We start from the raw sequence: 22,086 nt of genomic DNA, 5'->3' as shown, positions 1-22,086 counted from the left end.
CTCTGGATACTCTTAGTTATGTTGTGTATCATCAACCAACCTATGATGTTCTCTCCATTACAGGAGCACTTTTAAGAGGACGTGTTGTAATTGACATCTTTGAACCTACATTCCTTTAGCTGGCCTTATATCCTTAAGTGAGTCATTTTCTTTTAATATTTATTATGTGATTTGGAAAACGCTTTTACTCCTTAAGTAACTGTAAGTATTTTTTTTAAACTGTTTGTCTTCAGGTTATGCTTGATTTACAGAAATAAGCTGCTGTTTAGCCTGTCAGTACAGCTGTCATTACTCCTAACCTCCACTCTGCAGATTATTTATGTATACAGTATGCAGTACTGATAATTTACAGTAGATTTTCTCTTCAGTGTATAGTTAAGTAGAATTTGAAGATGTTTGATGAGGGACTTCTCTCTAAAGCAGTTGTGGTGTAATGTAAATGAGCCTCACGTTGCTTTGCAGTGTGACTATCGCAAATCCATTCACTGCCGTGTCGATGCTGAAACAATGTATCATGTCAACATCGACTGCTTGTCTTTCTTCTCCCGCTCCCTCGCAATAGCAAATTATTTTTATGTCCTGGCTAACAAACAGCTGAGTGAACAGACAGCATGATCAATAAGAATAGTCAATTACTTTTGTTTGTTATTTTATGGCATTCTTGAACGTTTTGAGTCATAGCAGGGAAGCATGTGAAAACAAGATGCAAGGGGACTGGAAAAAGAAATCAAATCTTTTTATTTGTCAACACAGAATATCCGGTGTTGGAGCTTGCCTCCTCTGGAGTTCGAACTTGGCAAGTTGAAATCTGAAGTCCACACTTTACACTTTGTGTACCCTTTGTAATTGGGACAGCATTCCTGCTGACACCAACAGCTCAGCCAGATCTGATGATCAAGCTTCAACCTAACTCTACGCCGTCCCCAGACAAACCAGTTTGGCAGCAATAAATATTAGATTTAATCTCTAAGGCCAAAGTTTATCTTTAAAAGAGAATTGTATCTTAACATTAAAGGCGCTCTGAAGATATCGTTGTCGTAATTGAATTACCAATCTCCTGTTAGTGGGTCCTCAAAACTCTGAAAATGTGCATTACTTGGACAGAATAACCATGTTATAAATCTAAATGTTTAGATAAATTCTGTGAAACAGCAACAATTTCACCACAGTGTTTTGTATCTGTTCTGGGGCTTTTGATCATATCTCATGATTACAAGGAGATGGACATGATTGGCCCCTGTAGATAGTGTGCAAGCCACGAGCGTGCACGGAAGCTGTCGTGCTCTCAATGAGTTGTTTGATGCAACTTGCTCAGGAAGTGCAACTTGATTTTCCTTTTTGCATTTACCTGTACAATGACCGTAAAGGTAAATGCCACTGAGCATGTGAACAAAAATTCTGTGGATAAGCAAGAAGTCAACGAGTGTTATCAGAAAAGTAGGCTGCCCGACAACAGTAGTAAACATCTCCATACTGCCAAACGTTACATTTTACATTACCGTCGCTTACCTCCGTGTTGAAAATATTTTATATTCCTTTGTTTCCCCCAGCTTGCCACTCTTTACATGAATTTGTGGAGGGTATACTTCTTTCCAAGAGTTTAAGACAATTTGACCATTCTTTTGTCTGAGTGAAGAATCATAGGGATGTCTTTGCGGGCGAAACCTCTCCGCCAAACTACCATGATGAGCTAAAAAGCAGAGTGTGCACAGTGGCCAACTAATCACAAAAGTTCAGAGGTGCGCATCAGCACAACCAAGTACCATGAGAACTTTCAGAGTCTTCGCGCTCGAGGTACAGAGGGTGATGACTTCATTTTCTGGTGCATGAACTTCACACTTGGGACACTACAGTGAGCATAAACCATGCTTAAAGGGGAACACCACCTAAAATTAGAATTTCCAATGTTATTTTCATGGCCAAGGAGCATTCAATCTATATTTGTGAACATCTCTCAAAACCAGACGACACAGACTTGTGGTGTCAATAAGTATAAAGTCTTGAACTGTTCCTTAGACAAGGTCTAATGTAGGTGCCTGTTTATGGACTCACTGAATATTTGTTTTCTCTTTCTATTCCAGATGAGCTCTATTCATTGTCACTACCCTATGACATCTCAAATTTGAGTTTTAGCACTCATGTTTTTGGATTTGGGAGAAGTGTTCATTTTTACTACTATTTTTGGACTGTCTTAGATCCTAGTAATAAGATGTATAACTTTTGAAAATGGGTGTAGTTCCCCTTTTAAGAAAGCCAAAAATAGACTAGAAGTACTCAAAATGCCCTAAAAAAAAAGGGAACATCGACAATTCAATGGGAACTGGGCAAATTTTATCTACTGATGAAGATCGTGAAAGCCCCAGAATGGGTGAGATTGTGTCTAAAAGATAAAAACAACATTTATAGAATGAAATTGAAACCCTACAGTTTAGGATTGGCTCAAGCTTTAATAACGTGCTCTCAGTAGTTTTCAATAGATTTCACTTTTTAGGTGCTGTGATTAAAATATTAAGCTTGCAAGTAATTCCAGCTGGGTTTAATTAGCTCCTTCTCAAAGCACTTTCACATTTCACTTTCACTCCACAGTGTGGAGGTCGGGAAGATGCGATATGTTAATGTTGTTTTTTCCCAAAGCTTGTGTCAAAACTGATTTCTGACAAGTTCTTTGAGACTAAAATACTTCCACATTCACACAAACTATCTTTGCCTGATGGAGGGGGCGAATGCCGACTACGATTAACCCAAACATATCCGCTTCCACTGTCAGTGTTGATGTGTGTAGTCGAACTAACGTAGCTGCCAGACTCATTTTTTTAGCAGTGTTTTCCATAGCATTAGAATAAATGTGTGGTGGTGCCTCTTTTAAATGCGTGTGTGTAGCTTTTTATCATTCTGTGTCCCCTCTATGAACTCTGACGTTTATGCGGACTCCATGAACACGACGCAGACGGAGCTTTCCGTGAGATCTTTTTTTTTCCTCAGCAGCAGTTTGTGAGTCACAGGGTGGATAATTGATCTGTTGAGCTGATCAGATCAGATTGATGGATGAGAGGAGCAGCTGCTGTGAGTAAATGCAAACTTTTAGACTCGGCAGAATGAACAGTTAAGTTTCACTTACACGTATGGACAGACGTCCTGCTGCTCCAGAGTACACCCTGCACGCCAAGAATGTGGTGCAATGCATAATTGAATAGCATATATACTCCCAATAGTGTTTCTAATAACCAGTCCAGCTCCAAAAATAGAAAATCTATTTGTGCCTGCAGCTGTTTTAATCATAACAGGCTGCAACAAGAAATGAATGTGTGGGAAACCCTTTTTATTATTTTTGGAATATCATTGAATTTAGAAAATTCCAAAGAGGGAAATTTAAGGTATAAACTGTACAAACTTTTCAGGGTGCCCAGAAACTCACCTGATAGAGCAGGTGCCCCATGTACAAAGGCAATGTCCTTGCCGAAGCAGCTGTGGGTTCGAGTCCGACCTCGGCCCTTTGCTGCATGTCCTCCCCTATCTCTCCCCCCTTTCACTGCCATCACCTACCCCATCAAATAAAGCTGAAAAGACCTAATCTAGAAAAACTACAAACATATTATGTGTTTTTTTTTGGTTTTTTAAACCAAAGAAATTCAAAAGCACATTCAGATGAAACCCTTTGAGTTGTTCTATCAAAGTCTGTAAACAAGGTAGAGGTGGCGTTCTCTGCATGGACACAATTACAGGCGTTTATAGCTGACTAAGTGATTGTAAAGTCACCTGGTTACTGGATCCTTGCTGTCAAATCACAAACATAGTTATGTAATGGATACTTAACCAGTGAGAAATCTGACCTCTCTATTCATTAAAACCTTAATTATGTGGTGTGATTCTTTTATCTGACACGCCCTGTTGACATCAATATCAATTCATGCCCATGCGGTTTAAGAAAAAGGCAAATATTCAGCCTCACGTTGATCTTGCGTGACAGCACTCATTCCTGTGTTCAATCACAGCGCTCAGGAGCTCATTAGAAAATCAATGAGGTATTCAGTGTATGCACTTAGAGATTGATTTTACACGCAGGATTTATATAACTGTCTCTTTTTTGTGTGTTTGAGGCTGATTATAACACAGATCTTCCTCTCGTTTCAGAATCCAGAAAGAGCTTGCAGAGATAACCTTGGACCCGCCGCCAAATTGCAGGTAGGAGCCTGTTGATTGTGTGTTTTCAAAGGGCTATTTGCTCCGACACCTGAGGCACTTTTGTGCGCGCCCGAGTGTGTATGAGCCTGTGTGAGCCGTGTGAATGGATTGTGCCGGCTCAATGAGTCACATGAATAGCATAGGTAGATTATTGTGCCGTATTTGCACCACTGTTTGCTCAGGCTGAAGCATAATGAATGGACCCTGTACATGGATTGGGAGGCTAAAAATAAAATAAATAAATATCTGTGCCATTAACCTGATTGGCGGTGTTTACCATTAGGATCACTGTAGCAAAAAGGTTGTGTTTGCTCACACTCCCTAAGGGTGGGAAAGACACTCTGCTGTGGCTCGACTGGTTTATTTTCCTCACAGCGTGGTGAAAGACAGAGGCACGCTCCTGTCAATCAAGATCTGAGTAGGAGCTTTCATTTTGCGGGGTTTTCATTGAGTCAGCGTTTGGTATTCTTCTCAAAGTGATGACTGCAGGGAGCAGTGTTAGAGGGCGAAGGGGAAGGTGGAGGTGCGACTTTGTAAATTTTAACTTAGAGCAGCTCAGGCAGCAGGTCACTGAAGTCCAGGCATTTCCTGTAGCGCTGAGAGAGCAGGTGAGCTCACTGATGCATGGGCACTCTCGGGCCTGTAGGCTGAAAAATGTTGGTCACAGCTGGATTTAGTCACTCCAAATATTTTTACTCAATGCAAAAGTACGCATGCGCCGATCCAGTGTTTTCTCTTCCAAAACCAATCCCGATTCCTCAACTCATTGCTGTTTTTTTCTTATTTTAAAATCTATAAACCTCACTGCGTGGAACTTATTGGGATCATTTTTATGTAAGCTAACAAAGAGGGGTTTTCTTTCCATAATATTTTATTAATAGCAGAGATCTTACCAAATCACATAATAATAATAATAACGATGCACATCGGTTACATCTACACACATTTGGATCGTATCATATACATTATTGTTTGCATGAGAATCATGTCAAAGAAGGAAAATTAACAGTCTATAACTTATTTTCGAAGACAAGGTGCGGACACCCTTTCTGCAATAGATCAACAAGATCACTGGGGAAATAATCATAGTAACAAAACAAAGGGGTTGCCATATTATAAAAGATGTTCACTTTACTGGGATGTTCCACAGAAAAAACCTTGTGTGTTTGTGTTTCTCCCTACCATTGTGTAATCGTGGAAGGCTTCTCCTGAATCCACTGGAACAGAATATATCGCCTCGCCAGACGCAGAAGTTTACACATTAAAGTCAGATGTCTAGTAAATAAAGAGAGCTGTCCCATAGGTATACTCAGAAGAAACAATACTGCGTCTAATTCAATTGTTTTGTGGAAAACTGAGCTAAGCTCCTTAGCGACGTTTTTCCAATATCTGGATATTAAAGGACTGCCAGACACAGTGGTAGAAGGTTCCTACTTCTTTTTTACACTTCACGCAAAAGGAGGAAACATTTAGTGAAAGTGAGGAGTATACTGCACCCTGTGCAAAATTCTGTGTTGACTCTCCTAGAGTCTATTGCATGTAAATATTTTCTTAGCAGATATAACAATGAGTTTTTAATTTCGCTTAAGTATAGGCGGAGACATTCATACGCCATCATGCCTTTAAGACTTGGGCACATTGTACTTCTATTTACTTCTATTATTATAGATAGTTTATAAGACTGTTATATCTATATCCATATTTATATATGTGTGGGTGTGTGTGTGTGTGTGTGTGTGTGTATCATCATTGCTATACCTTTTTCCCACCAAATTAAGCGCATATATGCAGGATTTTTAAATGCGTAAAAAAATGATAACCCTACAATCATATCATTTTGTGAGCTCGCTCTAAAATCACTGAACGCACAGTGCAGCAGGAGGAGTTTCCATGACTTCTTTTTTTCCTCCGTCTCTGCAGCGGCTTGTCATTCAGGGGGTGGATGATGCAAAATGCTGTACCATAAGTTTTATCGGCATATGGAACAATGACTTTTTTGGCCGTTTTTGCCGCATGCTATAGTTTGGCATTTTTTAACATACTATAGTTTTCAACATTTTAATGTGTGGGAAACCCTGGATCAGTATCATGAAAGATCATTAACCATCAACAGTGAGTCAGATATCTGTTCTGCCCTGCTTCTTCACCAGTTAAATCTCTCACTTCATCAACATTTATTCCACCTGCAGTGTGAACTTGGGAATGATTGCAGCAATTAAAATCTTTTCTGTGGGAGGAAGACTAGAAGAGTAAACCTCTCAGGTGAACAGTTGCATCCATTATTTAAGATTATTTTCTCCTCTATTGTAATGTTTGACAAATGCTACCTGTTCAGCACCTGCTGGCTCACCACGTTAACTCATCCACAGGATGTAACATTTTAAAAAGCTTTAAAAAAGCCATTTCCCCTTTGAAAAGTTATCTGCAGACAGCTTCATAAATGGAGTTGAGCCTCTCACCTGTCACAATAGAACAATTCCTCAACCGGGCTGCTTTCACTGTTGCGTACACAGTGTACAGTCGAGGAATGACAGAAAATAACTTGTTTTTATGAAGGCACTATCTGTCACAGTCGGAGAGATCTCCTCAGCGCGTCGCAGTCTGTTTGTCGGCCCTCCGATCTCAAAGAAGGGGCTAATCTGGCTGAAGCAAGCCATTATGTTTCCTGACAAAGGGCCAAACAGCAGAGGGGGGAAAAGAAATTTCATGGGAAGACGTTTGTATAGAAAATGACATTTTTGTGTAAAGGGAGGCTTCCTTGAAGAATGTCCCAGCTGAAAGGAGCCCTCATGACGAATGGATTGAGCTCGGCTGCAGTCGGGAGTCCTCAGTCATATGTAAAAAATTAGGCTCAGGCTGTTGGAGCGTATTTCAGCAGCAGGCGGAGATACAAGCCAGCGGAGGAGCGGCGCTACTTGAAATGTAGATTTCTGTATTCATATGCCCCTTGGGGTATTTGCCTCCCTCTAAAAGCTGCCGATTCCCCCACAAGGCTGTCACATCCCTGGTGTTTGATTTACCCTTCACGTTACACCACAACAATCCCGATTCCGCCTGTTCTTTTAGTAGCGAAGCACATTGCGAACATTAAAAACTTCTGCCGATATAAATTCTCTTAAATCATCCTGTACCTTCTCGCGCACAGTGCCTGTTTGTACAAAAGGCTTCACGTCTCCCCGGCCCTTTCTTCACCTACTAATTGATCTGACAGTGTTAAATAGGCTGTGTTCGCTGAAAGACATCAGATGTGAGGGGTTATGAACGGACGCTGTGATGCAGCTCATTACCCCACAGGCTTCAGCTCTTTTTTTCCCCCCCGCCAGAATAAAGCACAGCTCATGATCACAGACGCTCCTACAAACATCCTCTCGGACTCATTTTTCTGCTTTCCCTCCCTCAGTAGAAAGAATGGTTCTGTAATCCCTCTCGGGACTGGAAATAAAAAACACACCTTTAACTTTTACTAAGACAGCACGCCTTGTTTCAGAGATCATTTGGCTTCATTTTAAAAGGAATTAGCTGATTTTTTTGGAGCCATATGAGGAATATTTTTCATCATTCTTTTTAATCATCTTTGTCACCCTGCCAGGGAGTAATTAATTGAATGTGACAAGCACTCTGGAAGGGTATGTAAATAGCCCCCACACCAGACACATTATATTAGCCCGGTGCTTGGTCGGCCTTCCTGGCTCTGTGTGTGTGTGTGAGTGTGAGTGTGTGTGAGTGTGTGTGTGTGTGTGTGTGTGTGTGTGTGTGTGTGTGTGTGTGTGTGTGTGTGTGTGTGTGTGAGTGTGTGTGTGTGCATGTGCGTGTGTGTGGTTTTTTTTTTTTTTTTCCATATTTACCATATCCTTTCATGATAGTCCTGGCAGCATTTTGATAAGAATCCCCCATCGGCCGAGGAGAAATAATGTGGATTCCAAGGGGGGATTGGCCACGCTCTCTCTCTCTCTCTCTCTCTCTCTCACGCTCTCTCTCTCTTTCTCTCTCTCCCTCTCTCCTTCGTAATCCCAGAAACACTTTGTGTGTTCCCAAGGAGTATCACGAAAGATCTTAGGAAATGAAAAGCAATAAGGCAGAAGAGAGTGTCGCTGCAGAATGAGTTGAATGAGAGTAATGTAAATTCATCCATGACTATCGGCTTGTAGATATGATTGACTCAAACACAACTCGACTGTCGCTGTCTGCCATGAAGCGCTGTCTCACTTTCTCAAAGGACAATGATAAAGTGGTGCAGGTTTTTGCAGCCCAGGCTTGAAGTTAACATCGCCCTGGCTCCCTCAGTAAAAATCTATGGTGATATTTCCATTGGATTTTGGATTACTGCAGAAATTAATCTCTGTGGAAAACAAAAGTTTACCATACTTACATGCTTTGTTCAGCATGATAGTCTTCACAAATGAACACCACTTTTATGATCTATGAAGCGTAAATGTAGTTGCCAGAAGAAAAAAGTAACCATAAACCTATAAATAAACTACATCACAGTTGCACGACTGATACGTAGCGGCCACATGGAGACAGCAAAACTGTGCTTGGTGCGTTGAAAATCTGTAGTCTCTTTTAGCCACTTCTTAGTAACCGCATTTTTAAGACAAATTAAAGTTCATAATTCTCGTATGGGGTATTAACTGTGTAGAATGTGTGCAATGACTGCAGTACTGTATATAGATTGTGCAGTAATGTGTACAGTTTCTAGTGTATAATAAATAGTTGTTGATTCAGGCCATATTTTTTATGTATATATTCTCCTTTTATATATTTTTCTGTATTTATATTTTTCTTTTTTAGATTTTTTATTCTATGTTTAATGTTGCACAGAGCTGCTGTAACAAGTACACTTCTCGGGTGTGTGGATCGATAAAGGTTATCTTGTCTTATCTTATCAAGAAAGTGGTTGAAGGAATGAAAGAGGGAGGCTGAGCTTGCATGTTCCAACAAGTCCACCATCGATATGAAACTGTGAAAAAAATCCTGTTTTGAAGCAAAATGACAGGCGGCTCCAGCTGTTTTATTTTCCATATTTTTTTTTTAAACACACTCATTGTTGTATCAATTACATGAATATAGTCCATTTGTACTGGTTTACAAAGGCTGGAGCCTTTTCCACTGTGTTTTGAGGACGATGATTATCAGAAGCATGTGATGTGCAAACTGTTTTGTGGTGAAAGCAAAGTCACAAGAAAAAACATGTAAACTTTAGTCCCTGATGGTTCATATTTTGTGTCAGTAAATTCTTTCATTTTTGTCCAAAAGTCCCATCTGGTCATTGCAGCACATGGGAAAGTACTGGAGATGTCCTCTTGGTCTTGGTGGTGCCAGCTGGACAGTGGAAAGTAGTCTGACTGTGAGTCAAGAGTTAATGCTTTTTCTTCCAGGATGAACAGACAGCTTTTGTTTTAGTAAAAGGCAGAAAAGATGTTTCATTGGTGCTGGTGAGGTATACAGTGTTCCCAGCAGTGACTTTCCTTATGCATCTTTTACATAACTCTCTGTTTTGTGAGAAGCATCCGTCTCTCAGCAGCTGTTACAGTTACGAGAACTGTAATACATCAAAGTCATGAATAGGAGTTTCATTTCAGCAGCACATATAAAGATTTCTAGTCTGCTCAAGTGTCTTACGCTGCCAGGAGAAAAAATTTAAAGATGTCAGTAAAATGGACCATATGAATTACATTCCCCTCACTTTGCCCTCAGTGGTCTCGCAGTGATTGACAGAGGAAAAATTAGTGGAGGATGTTATTGACTCCTGAGCTGGGCTGCCTGTCAGCTCCTTTCTGGACATAATAAATATAAAATAAATATAACTGGAGCTTTTACTACAGAGATGATAGATCCAAAAGCCAACAAAGTGTACAAGTCAGAAGCAATGGAAACACATTTTATCCATGGACTGTGAGACGTCTTTTACTAAGATTAGTTTTAAACGGGGGGCTTTTTGGATTAAGTGGCATTGTTAGCCAATAATAAGGAAAGACTTAAATCAGCGATTTGGAATCACTTATAACTGGATATGACAGGAGTTTTCGAAAACATAATCCATTCATAAAGTGGTCCAAAAAATATACTCCAAAATCTATTCAGAAACTCACAAGAACATTTTCCACTCTCATACTAAACATGCACCAATCCAATTTTTTCCTCCTGGATAACGATTCTAATCCCCCAAAACAGAGGATCTCTAAACACCAAGTAGCACCATTACCAGTTGTCTTTATTCTCCAAATTTAAAATCAGTAACCCTGAATGTGGAACTGATTAAACTCATTCTTCTATGTCTGTCTGGAGACATTCATTCATCAACATCCTTGTGCAATTTGGAAAATATATACGGTTGAAGAAATTGTAAAAAGAAAGATAAGATAAGATTATCCTTTGTTGTCTCCCTCAGGAGAAATTTGTCTTGGACAACCGAGAGACCCAGGCCACATAGCTATAAAAATATCCTCCCCGGATCCACACAAATACAAATACAATGCGTCTACTTCATAATGGCAGAAAAATCATCGTGCTGAACTTTTCCAGCACTCACAGCAGTGCGATCACTGGTGTTGTGTACAGATACAGCAGCAGTGATCAGAGTGGGTTCTGCACTCGCTGTCCTCTGTGCGTCCACAGCACAGCTGAGGCAAAAGGCAGTATTCACTTTCATTACATACAGCTTCTCGTGAATGTTTTCCCACTCAAACCAAACATTATCTGCCACAATGTAGCGTTGTGTTTTTGATCTCCAGTTGCTTCGACCTTAGGGCCAAAATTCTACATTTCTGTACGTCCAGCAACAGCCTGTGTTTGTCTTGAATCCCACAAGTGTAAGGTTTTTCAGTCCACTAAAATAAGACTCTAGGTATGTCATGAGACCAGAAATTTAGTTGTCGGTACCAATTCCAGTGAAATTCTAACAGTCTCAAAACCCAATTCAATACCACGGTAAAAAAACAAAAGCAAATGAATAAATTCTATCTGCTTAAACATAATTTAAATTTTATTGTTAATCCCTGTTGATTCGCCTCCAGCACAAGCTACTAGTCTGGCTCATGAGATTTCGTAGGCAAGGAAACATATATTAATTTCTAGCCTACAGTATGGTAACAGTGTTGTTCAGCACTGGTACACGTAAGATGAGACAGTTGGTCTTTATGTTAGGCTGTTTGTCCCACCTCTCCTCCACTGTGATTGGACAGCTGGGTAAAAGTGACAGTGATGAGGGCAGCTTTTTACCAAAAAAAAAAAAAAATGCTCAGTGCACACTAGAGGTATAAATTACAAGTTTTGTCATGAATCAATACTTAATCAATTCTTTGGACAACAATTCAAATTCAGTGGTTTGCAATCGATATGAGACAATATCAGTAATTATCGTCATTGTTTTTTTCTTGACTGCTTGCCATTGTCTGCCTGATGCTAGATTGCTAGCATTGTCTTAGTGATTAAAAAGGAGTTGTGCTCAGACATAGTGACACAATTAGAAATTTCAAAATAAAGGTGCATCTCAAAGATGACGATACGTATCAGTGTTTTGACTTTGCTTCGATTATATTGGATCGTTGCTTATTGAATCGATATATTGATCTAGAACAATGTGTCATTACACCCCTGTGTTACACTGCTGGCATTTGTATCTTCCCATTGCAAAAAATTAACAAAATTTGGCGGCTTCAGGAACAAAGAAGACTCGAGGTGGAGCTGTCCCTGCACTTTTGGCTGTCTTGTTGTTGATCTTCTGTGTTGGTATTTAATGGCAGTCTAGGACACTTGTAGGCGTGTATGTTTCTCTGTCAGGTCTGGAAGAATTTCATCCCCAGCACGTTACTAGAAAAGCACAAATACTGTCACATTTTTACAATTTTGGCTTTGACTTGGAGCCACAGTATTCATTCTTGCTCTATAGACTCTGAAAGGCATGTTGGTTAAAAAAAAACATTGAAAAAAGTAATAAAACTATCCAATAGTGCTTTGTCAGATATTTGACAGAACTGCAGCTTCAGTCCCGTTCTTCTGGCATGTTGAGGTGAAGTTGAAGTGGTTGTGTGAAGTGATCGGGCCTGTTGTCCAACCCTGCAGCATCCTAGCGAGAGCTTCTGTAGCTGTAGTGGTCCTGTCAGATAAATGAGAGGAGGTTCAGTTATTAGGAAACATCCCGCAGTGAAACAGCCGGCTATAGTGGGCACACCAGCTGTTCAGCCAGCGACTTAGCGCTCAGACTAAAAGCTGCATTTGTTCATACACAGACACCAGGTGGAGGGCGGAAAGACAACTAAAATATGAATACAATTATTACTTCCATTAACTAAAGGCTATATAAGAAAGCAGGGTGTGTTTTGTGTAGCATGCTGTGGCGATGAGTGTGTTTGGTTGACAGTGCTGAGGCTGTGAGAAATACCTCAGGTGTAGCTACCATGTAAGCTCACTGGTTATGGGGTGGATTATAATAACAATAAGCTGTTTTATGATAACAGTGCAGTTTGAAATGATAAAACAAGGTCACTGTATACCTTTACATCACTGCCAATGGTATTTTTTTTATGATGCTTGTCGGACTTTAAATAGCTGTAATATTTCCTCAACACGGCTGTTACATCAGAGGTGTCTTCCTCAGTCCAGCTCAAGGTTGCAGCTCTGGAGAAGTCCTCACTGTTATTGACAAGGACACTCGACCTGCTCGTCATCCTCCTTAGCCTGTGTAATATTAGAAAGAGGTCACTCTGATATTGCTGTTTACTTTGAAAACACACAGTTGACTTTGTGCATATCAATCGATAGCTGCTGTAAAAAAAAAACAAAAAAAAAAACTATTTCACTAGTCTTGTAATTTTTGGTCATGAAAATTCGGTGATAAGTTCTTGATTTTATTCGCTATTCTTAGCTGAAGGGCTTTCCAGCCCAGGGGCCAGAAGATAATGTTGGCATTGTATTTTTCTTTAAAGGATGAATACATCATTTCTGTCTTTCATACATATTATATAAATGTTTCAAGTGTAGTGTTTATTTTGTCATCAGGAGATTGAGGGGATTGTTGATGATATGTTACCTTGGTGAAACTCCTGCCAAGCTGCAGATCACTGTGGACCCCCGTGTAAGACCAATAAACAACAAAACTGGTTGTAGTCAAAAAATTGATTGAAAAAATTAGGGGTGGGAATCACCAGAGGCCCCATGATATGATATTATCATGATACTTAAGTCATGATACAATATTATTATTATCATCGTGTTGCAATATACTCAGTATTTTGATTACATATATTGCAATTCATTACCTTTTTCATCTGCAAATAATATCCCAAAAGAAAACAACTTAAAATGCAACTCTGCTCATTTCATTTCAATCATATTTATAGCAGCATATAGTATCTAGTGGCCTGTGGAAGCAATTAATTTTAGAAGGCAAACAAAAATGTAACTGTATCTTTAATATTAACGATTTATATTGCATTTGTGTGTTGATATGATATTGCCACGCAAAAATATTGAAATACTATGCTGTATCAATTTTTCTCCTACAAAACAAGATCTTTTCATGCCTAAACCTAATCATGGATTCACCGCTGTTTTGTTGAAACAGAAACTTTCAATGTATCTGATTCATAATATTATGCAAATGTAACATATTACTGAACTGCAGCAATGTACTGTGTCAACATTTTTTTCGCCAACTTAGTTGGGGCTTCCATTATTTAAACTAAAAGGCCAAAAGTATATGTTTACTCCTTTCCACATCCACACCCCATTTCTTTTCTGTCAGTTGTCTAATGAAGACATAAAATATCCCCACAATCCATCCCCTAATAAAACAATATGAGAGGGAGTGCTGCACACCTGCTTTCTAATTTGTGTAGCTCTACATGTTACCACAGGCCAACGCCTTTGCATCTTGCATTGTACATTTATCTGTATGTTTCCATTGATTGTGCAACCAGTCAAATAAGAGTCTGTCAACAGTGACTTTGGTGGTATGTGTGAGTTGAAAGCTTGATCAGATAGTACTATTGAGACATCGGCTGATATGAGTACACTAATAGGTTTGCATTGAAGTATTCAGGCTTCTTTTGTTCCCTTCGTCATTTTTAAGATGCAGAGTTTGTTATGAAGACAATTTATGTACGCTCATTAAGCGTAAATGTAATAAATGGTTCAGAACACCTTTGACCCTTTTAAACCTTGATTGACATCAGTTTTCTTGTGCTACGTTAAGATGCCTTTCACAAGCATTTTAAATCTTTTAAACCTTAGCAAATGGCAATGAGCAACTTGGCCAGAAATTTCCTGCAAATTGCAAGAAATCAGCAAAAGGTGACAAGACAATGACCTGAATATTTGCTAAAAGAAAAAAGAGTGAGAAGCATACAGAGAAAATTATAAGAATTTTTTTTTGAAAAATACCAGACAACTTTATAATTTTTACTTTTTGTTATTATTATACATTTTATTGAAAAATGTATTACAGAGTGGTTTTTTTGCACTTATACTTACCGCTCTTGTTTGTGTCTGTTTTTTAGTCTTTTTATCATTTCTTCTTAAGTCCCTCATTGACCTCTTGTTTTTTTTAACGGATCAATTTGCTCATGTTTCAGAGAGTTAAAGGAGAGTGATATCTGTTGTATTTTACCAGCACTCATGGAATACCTGTTGCTCAAAAATAAAATGAAAATCTAATTAGGTGGTTCCAACTAACTTGTTTGTCTTCAGACAACTCTGGAAGTATCCTTGATTCAAATAAAAAAAAAAATGGTTTTGTACATCACATGTGCTTTGAGAATGCTGTACAACACTTAAAGTTCGTATTCAGACACAGACAGATGCACACAAGCGGACCATTCACTCCAGTGACTCTATCAGGGATTATGTGGTTGTGCGTCTAATGGAACATTTACTGCAGTAGGGGGCTGCTCAGGGCCACTTTGCTCTCCTGTAAAAAAAAAAAATTGAACAAGCTGTAGATAATATCCTGATCTGTCAAATCACTCCAGATTTGTGCAGTGGTGCCGGCTACATGGGTAGAAGATTTGGACAGAAAGAGAAAGAGTTTTGAGAAATCATTGTCTTCTAAGCTCACAGATTGTTTGAGGAAGAAAAATAAAGAATAAAGTGGGAGCTGAGCTGGGAGTGACAGAGAGAGAGAGAGAGAGAGAGACTACCCATCTGCTTCACAGAGGAAACAGCAGAGGCCCTTAAAGATTTCTGCAGCCCCCCTGCAGGGAGACGGCACTATGGAAATACTAATTATTATCCATGTCTTCAGCCAGATTTGCTCTCCCACTGGCTGACTGTGAAACCCTTCTTTATATTCACACCTTGTACAGCTCTCACTCTCTTTACATCCCCCAACCCCCATCTTCACTACCTTTCATACCTTTGCTACCAAATCTTGTTTAAATGCAGCAGTATTTTCCAGTCTTTTCTGTATAATAAGAACTTAAGATTTGCTCGAGGTAGTTTATCTCTCACAGGAAACATTCTTGGTTTTATCTTTGTCACAGTCACACTATTATCACGTGGTAATGCAACTGAAAACAGAATAATCTGAAAAGCAGGCGTCGACAGATTATTGGCCTGGCCAATTATGTGTTTAAATTGTTATTTTTATTGATTGTATTTTATATTCTATTGTATTTCTGTTATTCTGTGTAAAGCACTTTGTGAGTCCTCTCTGTGAGAAGTGCTATATAAATAAAATTTACTTACTTGCTTACTTACTAACTTACTATTATCGGTATCAGCGTTTTATGTTAATGATCGCTGATAAAAATTAGTTAATGAAAAATTGTGTGTATTAAACTCAACCAAAACCAGAAAAGGCAGTCTGCAGTACATGCAAAGAAAGTGTCAGCATGAAGGAACTTTAACTTTATAAAACCTCTATTTTTATTCATTCATGTTTTATTTAAAAGTTTCACAAAAAAGTTGCAGGGAACTTGCTATATATGATGTCGAAAGATCCAGTTTGATGAAACATTTGTGAAAGGCATTTAAACAGTTTTGTTTATTCCAAATTCTAAATTTCAACAAAAATATTTTCGTTGTTCATTAGTTGCTGATGTCAAATATCAAACGTGTCTTAAGAAAAAAAAATGTCATGAGAACTGGCAACGACTCCATCATAAAACATATCATAATATGATTTTCTCTGCCCTCTGACAACATGAAATGACCCATACTAGAGCAGACTTGGTCCAACTTGGTCCCATCAGTCGTCCTGCCTAAATCGTATGCAGAATGGGTCAATGTTCGATTCCCGCCTCTGCCTTTTGCTGCACGTCATCTTCTCTTTCTCCCCCTGACAAGCAACAACTGCCCTGTCCTGTCAAATAAAGGAAAAAAGCCCCCTAAAATAATCTTGTGTCCTACAAAAAGCTATCACACCAGCTTGGTGTCTGAGCTGAAAAAAAAAAGAAGTTTTCTTACCCATTTCAGCAACTGATCCTGATAAACCGAGCTTTTTGTTTTACATTTTCCTGATTTTCCAAGCTCACATTCTATATTTTTTCCCTCACATTCACACCACGCTCTAAAAAACTGCTGTGAAGAGAACCCGAATGTGTTTGATGAATCACCTGCTGAGCTGAAATCCTGATGCATCTCATCTCGTTATAGTTGCTAGATGATCACTCACTCATTAAAAACATGGCCTTGAGCTGTTTCATGTAGAACCACAGTTTGTTTTTTTTCTAAAGCTTAATATCTCCGTTGTTATATCTCATTAAAATACATCTAAAAAGAAACATGTTTTTATCCTGCAGGTTTTTTTTTGTGCTAAAAACACATTTCATACAGTCACTGCACTTAAATTTAACCATCAGACAGCAGGTGAAGGTTGGATTTGTGTAAAGGGACCCATATGTGACCTGAGCAGCTGGTGTAGAATATTGCTGCAGTGTTTCTGGAGTCTGTGATCAAACACAAAAGAGGGTGCCCTTGCACTTTATGTGTGTTGGGGAGTTTTCTTGTGTGTAAGGTCGTCAAACTGCTGTAGCGGCAAACATCCTTTTTGTAGCCATTTTTTAAAACCCCTCTATACTCCTTGATCTGACATTTGTAGAAATAATCATAAGAAGCGTGTTTATTGGCTGTGTTCGGAGAGGCCTTGGATCTGGCGTACTGCTGTAACTGATTCTACACCACTTCTTCCTCGCTTGTCTCTGCTCCTCCATCCTCATTCATTTCCTCCCCTCTCTTGTCTGCAGTTTGCTACAGCTGACTAAGCCTGTCTCTGCAGTGGTGTGTGTGTGTGTGTGTGTGTGTGTGTGAATGAGGTCATCATCAGTGTATATCAGCTATGCACATCGTGTCTCTGTGTTGGATGAATGATTAGCCTCTCATTAGATATGCCGTCCTGTTCTGTAGAGGAAGGACTGCAGTATCCTCCTACAGCGCCGCTCAGTCTGTTACAGAAACACTAACATATTCTTACTATCTACACACACACACGTACAGTATTCAAACAGACACACTCACACATAAATGTACCACTTCCTCTCCTACGCTTAAAGAGGAAATTTCATTCATGTCGGATACACAGAAACACACTTTGACTTCCTGAGCATTACCCATTAGGACTTGACTGATACATCCAGCCATAATTGGTCTTTTATGAAAGGGGAGCTTGCAGACATGTCGTCCACTTCTGATACAATGGTTTCTCCCAGAGTGCAGCCAGATACCCGCAGTCTGAAAGCATTCGTTCAACTGATAACTACTGTTTCTTTGATATGAACACTTAAAGGTAAAAGCTTTCATAGTTTCGTCAGTCTAGGTTTAGGTAGACTGCTTTAGTGTTTCAAGACTGTGTAATTGCTGTTCCAAAGGCTTTTATAGCCTACAATAATACACCTCAGACTGAGTGAGACTTTTTCAAGTTTCCCTGTGTGCAAATATTAATATCAGATAATGATTTGTGTCTCAAAAATGGATCCAGATGTAAAGAAATGATAAAACCCACACTGGTTAAATCCTGGCAATAGCGGGAAAGAAATGTCCTCCACTTTGTGCTGTAACATTGTTGCTCTCTGTAGCTCAGTGATGCACTATTTATGTATTTGACAATTGACTTTTCCAGAGAAATATGTAAGATAGAGGGAGATTCTATATTTTTCATAGTGTCCATAAATCCCTTGAAAAAACCTAAACAACAATGTGTTGTCCATCTCCCAATGCTATCTGACTTCCCATGTGTGACAGTCAGCTAGTGATGCATGAAAATGAACAAACAAGTCCTTTTGAATGACTGTTTAGTGTCCAGTATGTACTGGGTCAGTTTGTCAATTGTCCGAGTGCTCATTAATTCCATAATTCGAGTTTATACCTCCATCATCCTAGGCCATTGGTGCATTCATGTGCTCCTTGGACGGTTGGTTTTTGGCGTGTCAATGACCTTTGAGTTGTAATTTTGAAACACTACGGGCACTACAAAAATGTAGCTGGTTGAAGACAAGTTTTGTGTGACGGGCAGCATGAGCTGTCAGTCATTTCTGTCAACTGGCTGAAGTTAAGCTAACATGTTAGGAAGCTTAGTAATTAGTCTGGAGAGCTTTATTTCCCTGTCAAATAACTTTGTATTGAACAAAATGTTCAACAATGGTGAACAAACAAATTGCAGACAGGGGTAAACAGAACACTTGAGCCAAATTGCAGCAGTCTCAGTAAACTATAGTGACCGGCCATTGCCAGCCCCGCTGGCAAGCGTTAGCTCGCCAGCTCTGCAAGACAGTTGAGTCTTTACATCACCACTACCAAGAAGACAACCAAATATTTGGCACAGACATGCAGATTTGCCACTTTTTGGCCTTGCCACACCACCATTTAAGGATAGTGAGCAGTGCATGCATTGAAAAAGACAAATAGATCAAAACATGAAATAAACTGGCTACCACCAGAAGAAAAGTGAATGTGTGCTACTGTATAAAAAATGAAGTAGGATAGTGCTGCAGAAACAGAGCTCAGAGAACTCCTCTGTGTAAACACAGTCAAAAAATTGAGATTTCTCCCTCCCTCCAGAGGCTCTGCATTCCTCCCATCCCCACCTGAGCTGTCGTGCTGCAAACATAATTAAGAAAGCAAGTTAATGTGAGTAATTGAACATCAGCTCCTCTGATCTGCAGAGGAGCGGCTGAGTCATGTGTGCGTGGCTGGTTAGTAGCCACAGTCTCCTGTCATCACAGAGATAAAGCAGACAGCTGACAGAAACAGTCATGGGTGTCTCTTTATCTGCCCGTGTTGTTACGGCTTAACTCAACCAACCAGTTGTAAGAGAGAGAAGATAAGGTGAGCTGCGCTCCACTGACACCATCGTGCACCGCTGAGGCCGATACCACTGCAGAAATGAGTGGCCTCAGGAAAGCCTGTAGATATTCTGCACAATCTGTAGTGTTGTTGTCTCTGTTTTCTCTTTTCAGGTCAAGGGCCAATATTGATGCCTGACAGACAAATTTGCACACTGCTTTTTAGGTTCCACTGGCATTTTGTTGTCCAAAAAATATTTTTAATTTCATTTTCAACAGCAGGGCTGTCCATTTTTGTACAATTTTGAATTAATAGAAAGTTGAGTTCAGTTGCGCTAACAAATTCATGATTGTACCTTTAGGCATTTTAGAGGTAGTTGAGCTTCTTCTTGTTTCTTGTGAAGCAGCAGCACCACTACAAGCTCAGCAGTGTCTCGCTGTACTTTTTTAAGTTTAAGCTTCGATCCTACATGATATGAAAATTTGACATTACAATTATACTGGCCAAAATCATTACGACTTATGATATTATCCAGACAATCATCTAAACATGCTTAGAACTCTTAAAATGGCACTAAACATACTGAAATCACTTTACAGTACATCTTTGGTTTCATCTCTTTTAGTGATAAACAATTTTAAAAAGCCAGGCTTTTTAACTATTTAAAATAGCATAATATTTTCTAATATAAAATATTTAATGCTTGATTAATATCCTTTGTGTTTTTTGAGTTTGGTACGTATATGCAGCCTGATTTTGCAGTCTCTTTTATTCTTGGTTGCCCATTAGTATTTTTGCAGTCCAGTTGCCAGAGGAAAATGTTTGCATTGAACTTTTCTGCAAACCACAGATATGTTACATTTGTACTTTCTATACACTTTATATCAACATTTCTTAAGTGACATAGTTCTGATTATATGTATCTAAGCTGACTTTGTCACATGGAGGTAGAGGGGATGGTGGATGGTCTGAAACAGATGTGAGATGGCTGCCACGTTGCAGACCACTGTTTGAAACCAAGAAAGAACAATACCTGGTGTGTGTGTGTGTGTGTGTGTGTGTGTGTGTGTGTGTCTGTCTTTTCCTAACCACAATTGAGTGGGTTTTTGTGCTTAAACCTAACTACACTTTGACCACAGCATTTTTTAAGAAAAACAGAAAAATAAAGTCTCAACGTATCAGTTACATAATAATGTAAAAATGTAACATATCCCTGGTTTGTGCAATGCCTGCATTTATACTGGTGATTAAGCTGCTCTTTGGGTGGTAATGGACACAATATTCATAATTATCACGAAAATGGAAATTCACCACAGTTAAACTGATGAGAATTTTTATTGCAAGCTGTGATTAACTGTTATATCCTTAATTAGACCATTCTTGCCTGGCCATAGGTTTTTTTCACAGCATACATTTTGACGTGTAGTAGCACAAGAGCAGATGTTTCTAACAACATGATGACTCTGTTCTATTCAAGTATCAGTTTAATCCAAATGATACCGTGCTGTCATCTGCAGGGTCTATTCCGGTCCTTGCTCTCCCTGCATTTTTCAGAGATGCAGCTGCATGGCATTTACAAAGACTTGTGTGCCCAGTTCGTTGCACTTCTAGTCGTCACTATGCACTTTTTTTTGTTCAGTGTCTTCTAACTAAAATGTGCATGTTTGTGCTCTGCTTTTTAATTGCCCTGCTGGGGATAGATAATAAATACGGAATTGAATCAGAAGTCCATGTGTGGATCACCCCACCACCCCAGGGTTTCCCACATATTCATTTATTTGTGGTGGCCTGCTCCGATTAAAACATCTGCTGCCACGTATTGATTTAATTTCATTTTAGCTGGACTGTTCATTAGGTGTGGAATATATACATATATAACATCTGGCTATGCATTGCACCACACTCTTGGAGTGTTGAGCGTACTCTGGGCACAGATGGAGCCTCTGAATGCCAGGTGCAGTGAAAGTGAAACTTGCCAGTTTAATACACTGGGTCTAAAAGTTCTTTCACTTTCATTCTCCTCTGCAGCAGTTGCTCCTCATCCATTCATTTGATGAGCTCTGACTGCCGCAACAGCTCAGTTATCCACCAAGTGACTCAAACTGCTGCTGAGTAAACTCATGACAAGTTCTGCCTGTGCTGAAAATATAGATGATTATCCAAACCAACTCCATGACCCTAGTTTGTATAGCGAGCTTTCTCTGACTTGTCAGAATTCCTACTGAGCCATAAAACTGTTTTTCTTAGGCTTAACGCTCTGCATGAAATTTTCTTTGACAAGTAGAAACAACAAACTATCTATCTTAACTATCCAAAACTGTTTTAAATAAATATTTCTTCTCAAGTTTTGTCCATTTTTTTGACAGATAAGTGTGAAAATTTTGAAGTGAAAAGAGAAAACTTTAAAGTGAGACTTCAGATTGAGGCTCTTGAAGTGTTGAAATGTTTCTCTTAAAATCTTAAGCAGTGGGTAGCTTTTGGACCATAACCATGAATCTGTATTCTATAACTGGTTCAGTGTCTGTTGGTCTGCTCCCATTGAGCTCCCACAGCTCCCACTTGGCTCCCTCTGTTTATTTTCCATTTCTCATACCCAGCCAGTGTTCTCTAAACTGCAGTGCTGCTGAATCAATAGTGCAGTGAGAGCCAGGCTGCACCCACAGACTCCACTGTAGCATACACTTC

At 39.3% G+C, this 22,086-nt stretch overlaps 1 protein-coding gene across 1 annotated transcript in view; it reads left to right on the top strand.

Moving 5' to 3' along the window:
- Window positions 1–22,086, top strand: part of LOC121957836 (ubiquitin-conjugating enzyme E2 E2-like) — a 70,864-nt gene that overhangs the window by 9,516 nt on the left and 39,262 nt on the right. The window contains exon 3 of the mRNA XM_042506623.2: window positions 4,132–4,182. Coding sequence (XP_042362557.1) covers window positions 4,132–4,182 — 51 coding nt within the window. The remainder of the gene's footprint in view (window positions 1–4,131; window positions 4,183–22,086) is intronic.

Source organism: Plectropomus leopardus, chromosome 17 (genome assembly GCF_026936395.1).
Source record: "Plectropomus leopardus strain MGB_pleo_1.0 chromosome 17, ASM2693639v1, whole genome shotgun sequence".
Classification (NCBI taxonomy): domain Eukaryota; kingdom Metazoa; phylum Chordata; class Actinopteri; order Perciformes; family Serranidae; genus Plectropomus; species Plectropomus leopardus.
The sequence above is the reverse complement of the archived record's forward strand: the minus strand, read 5'-3'. Positions and strand labels throughout refer to the sequence as shown.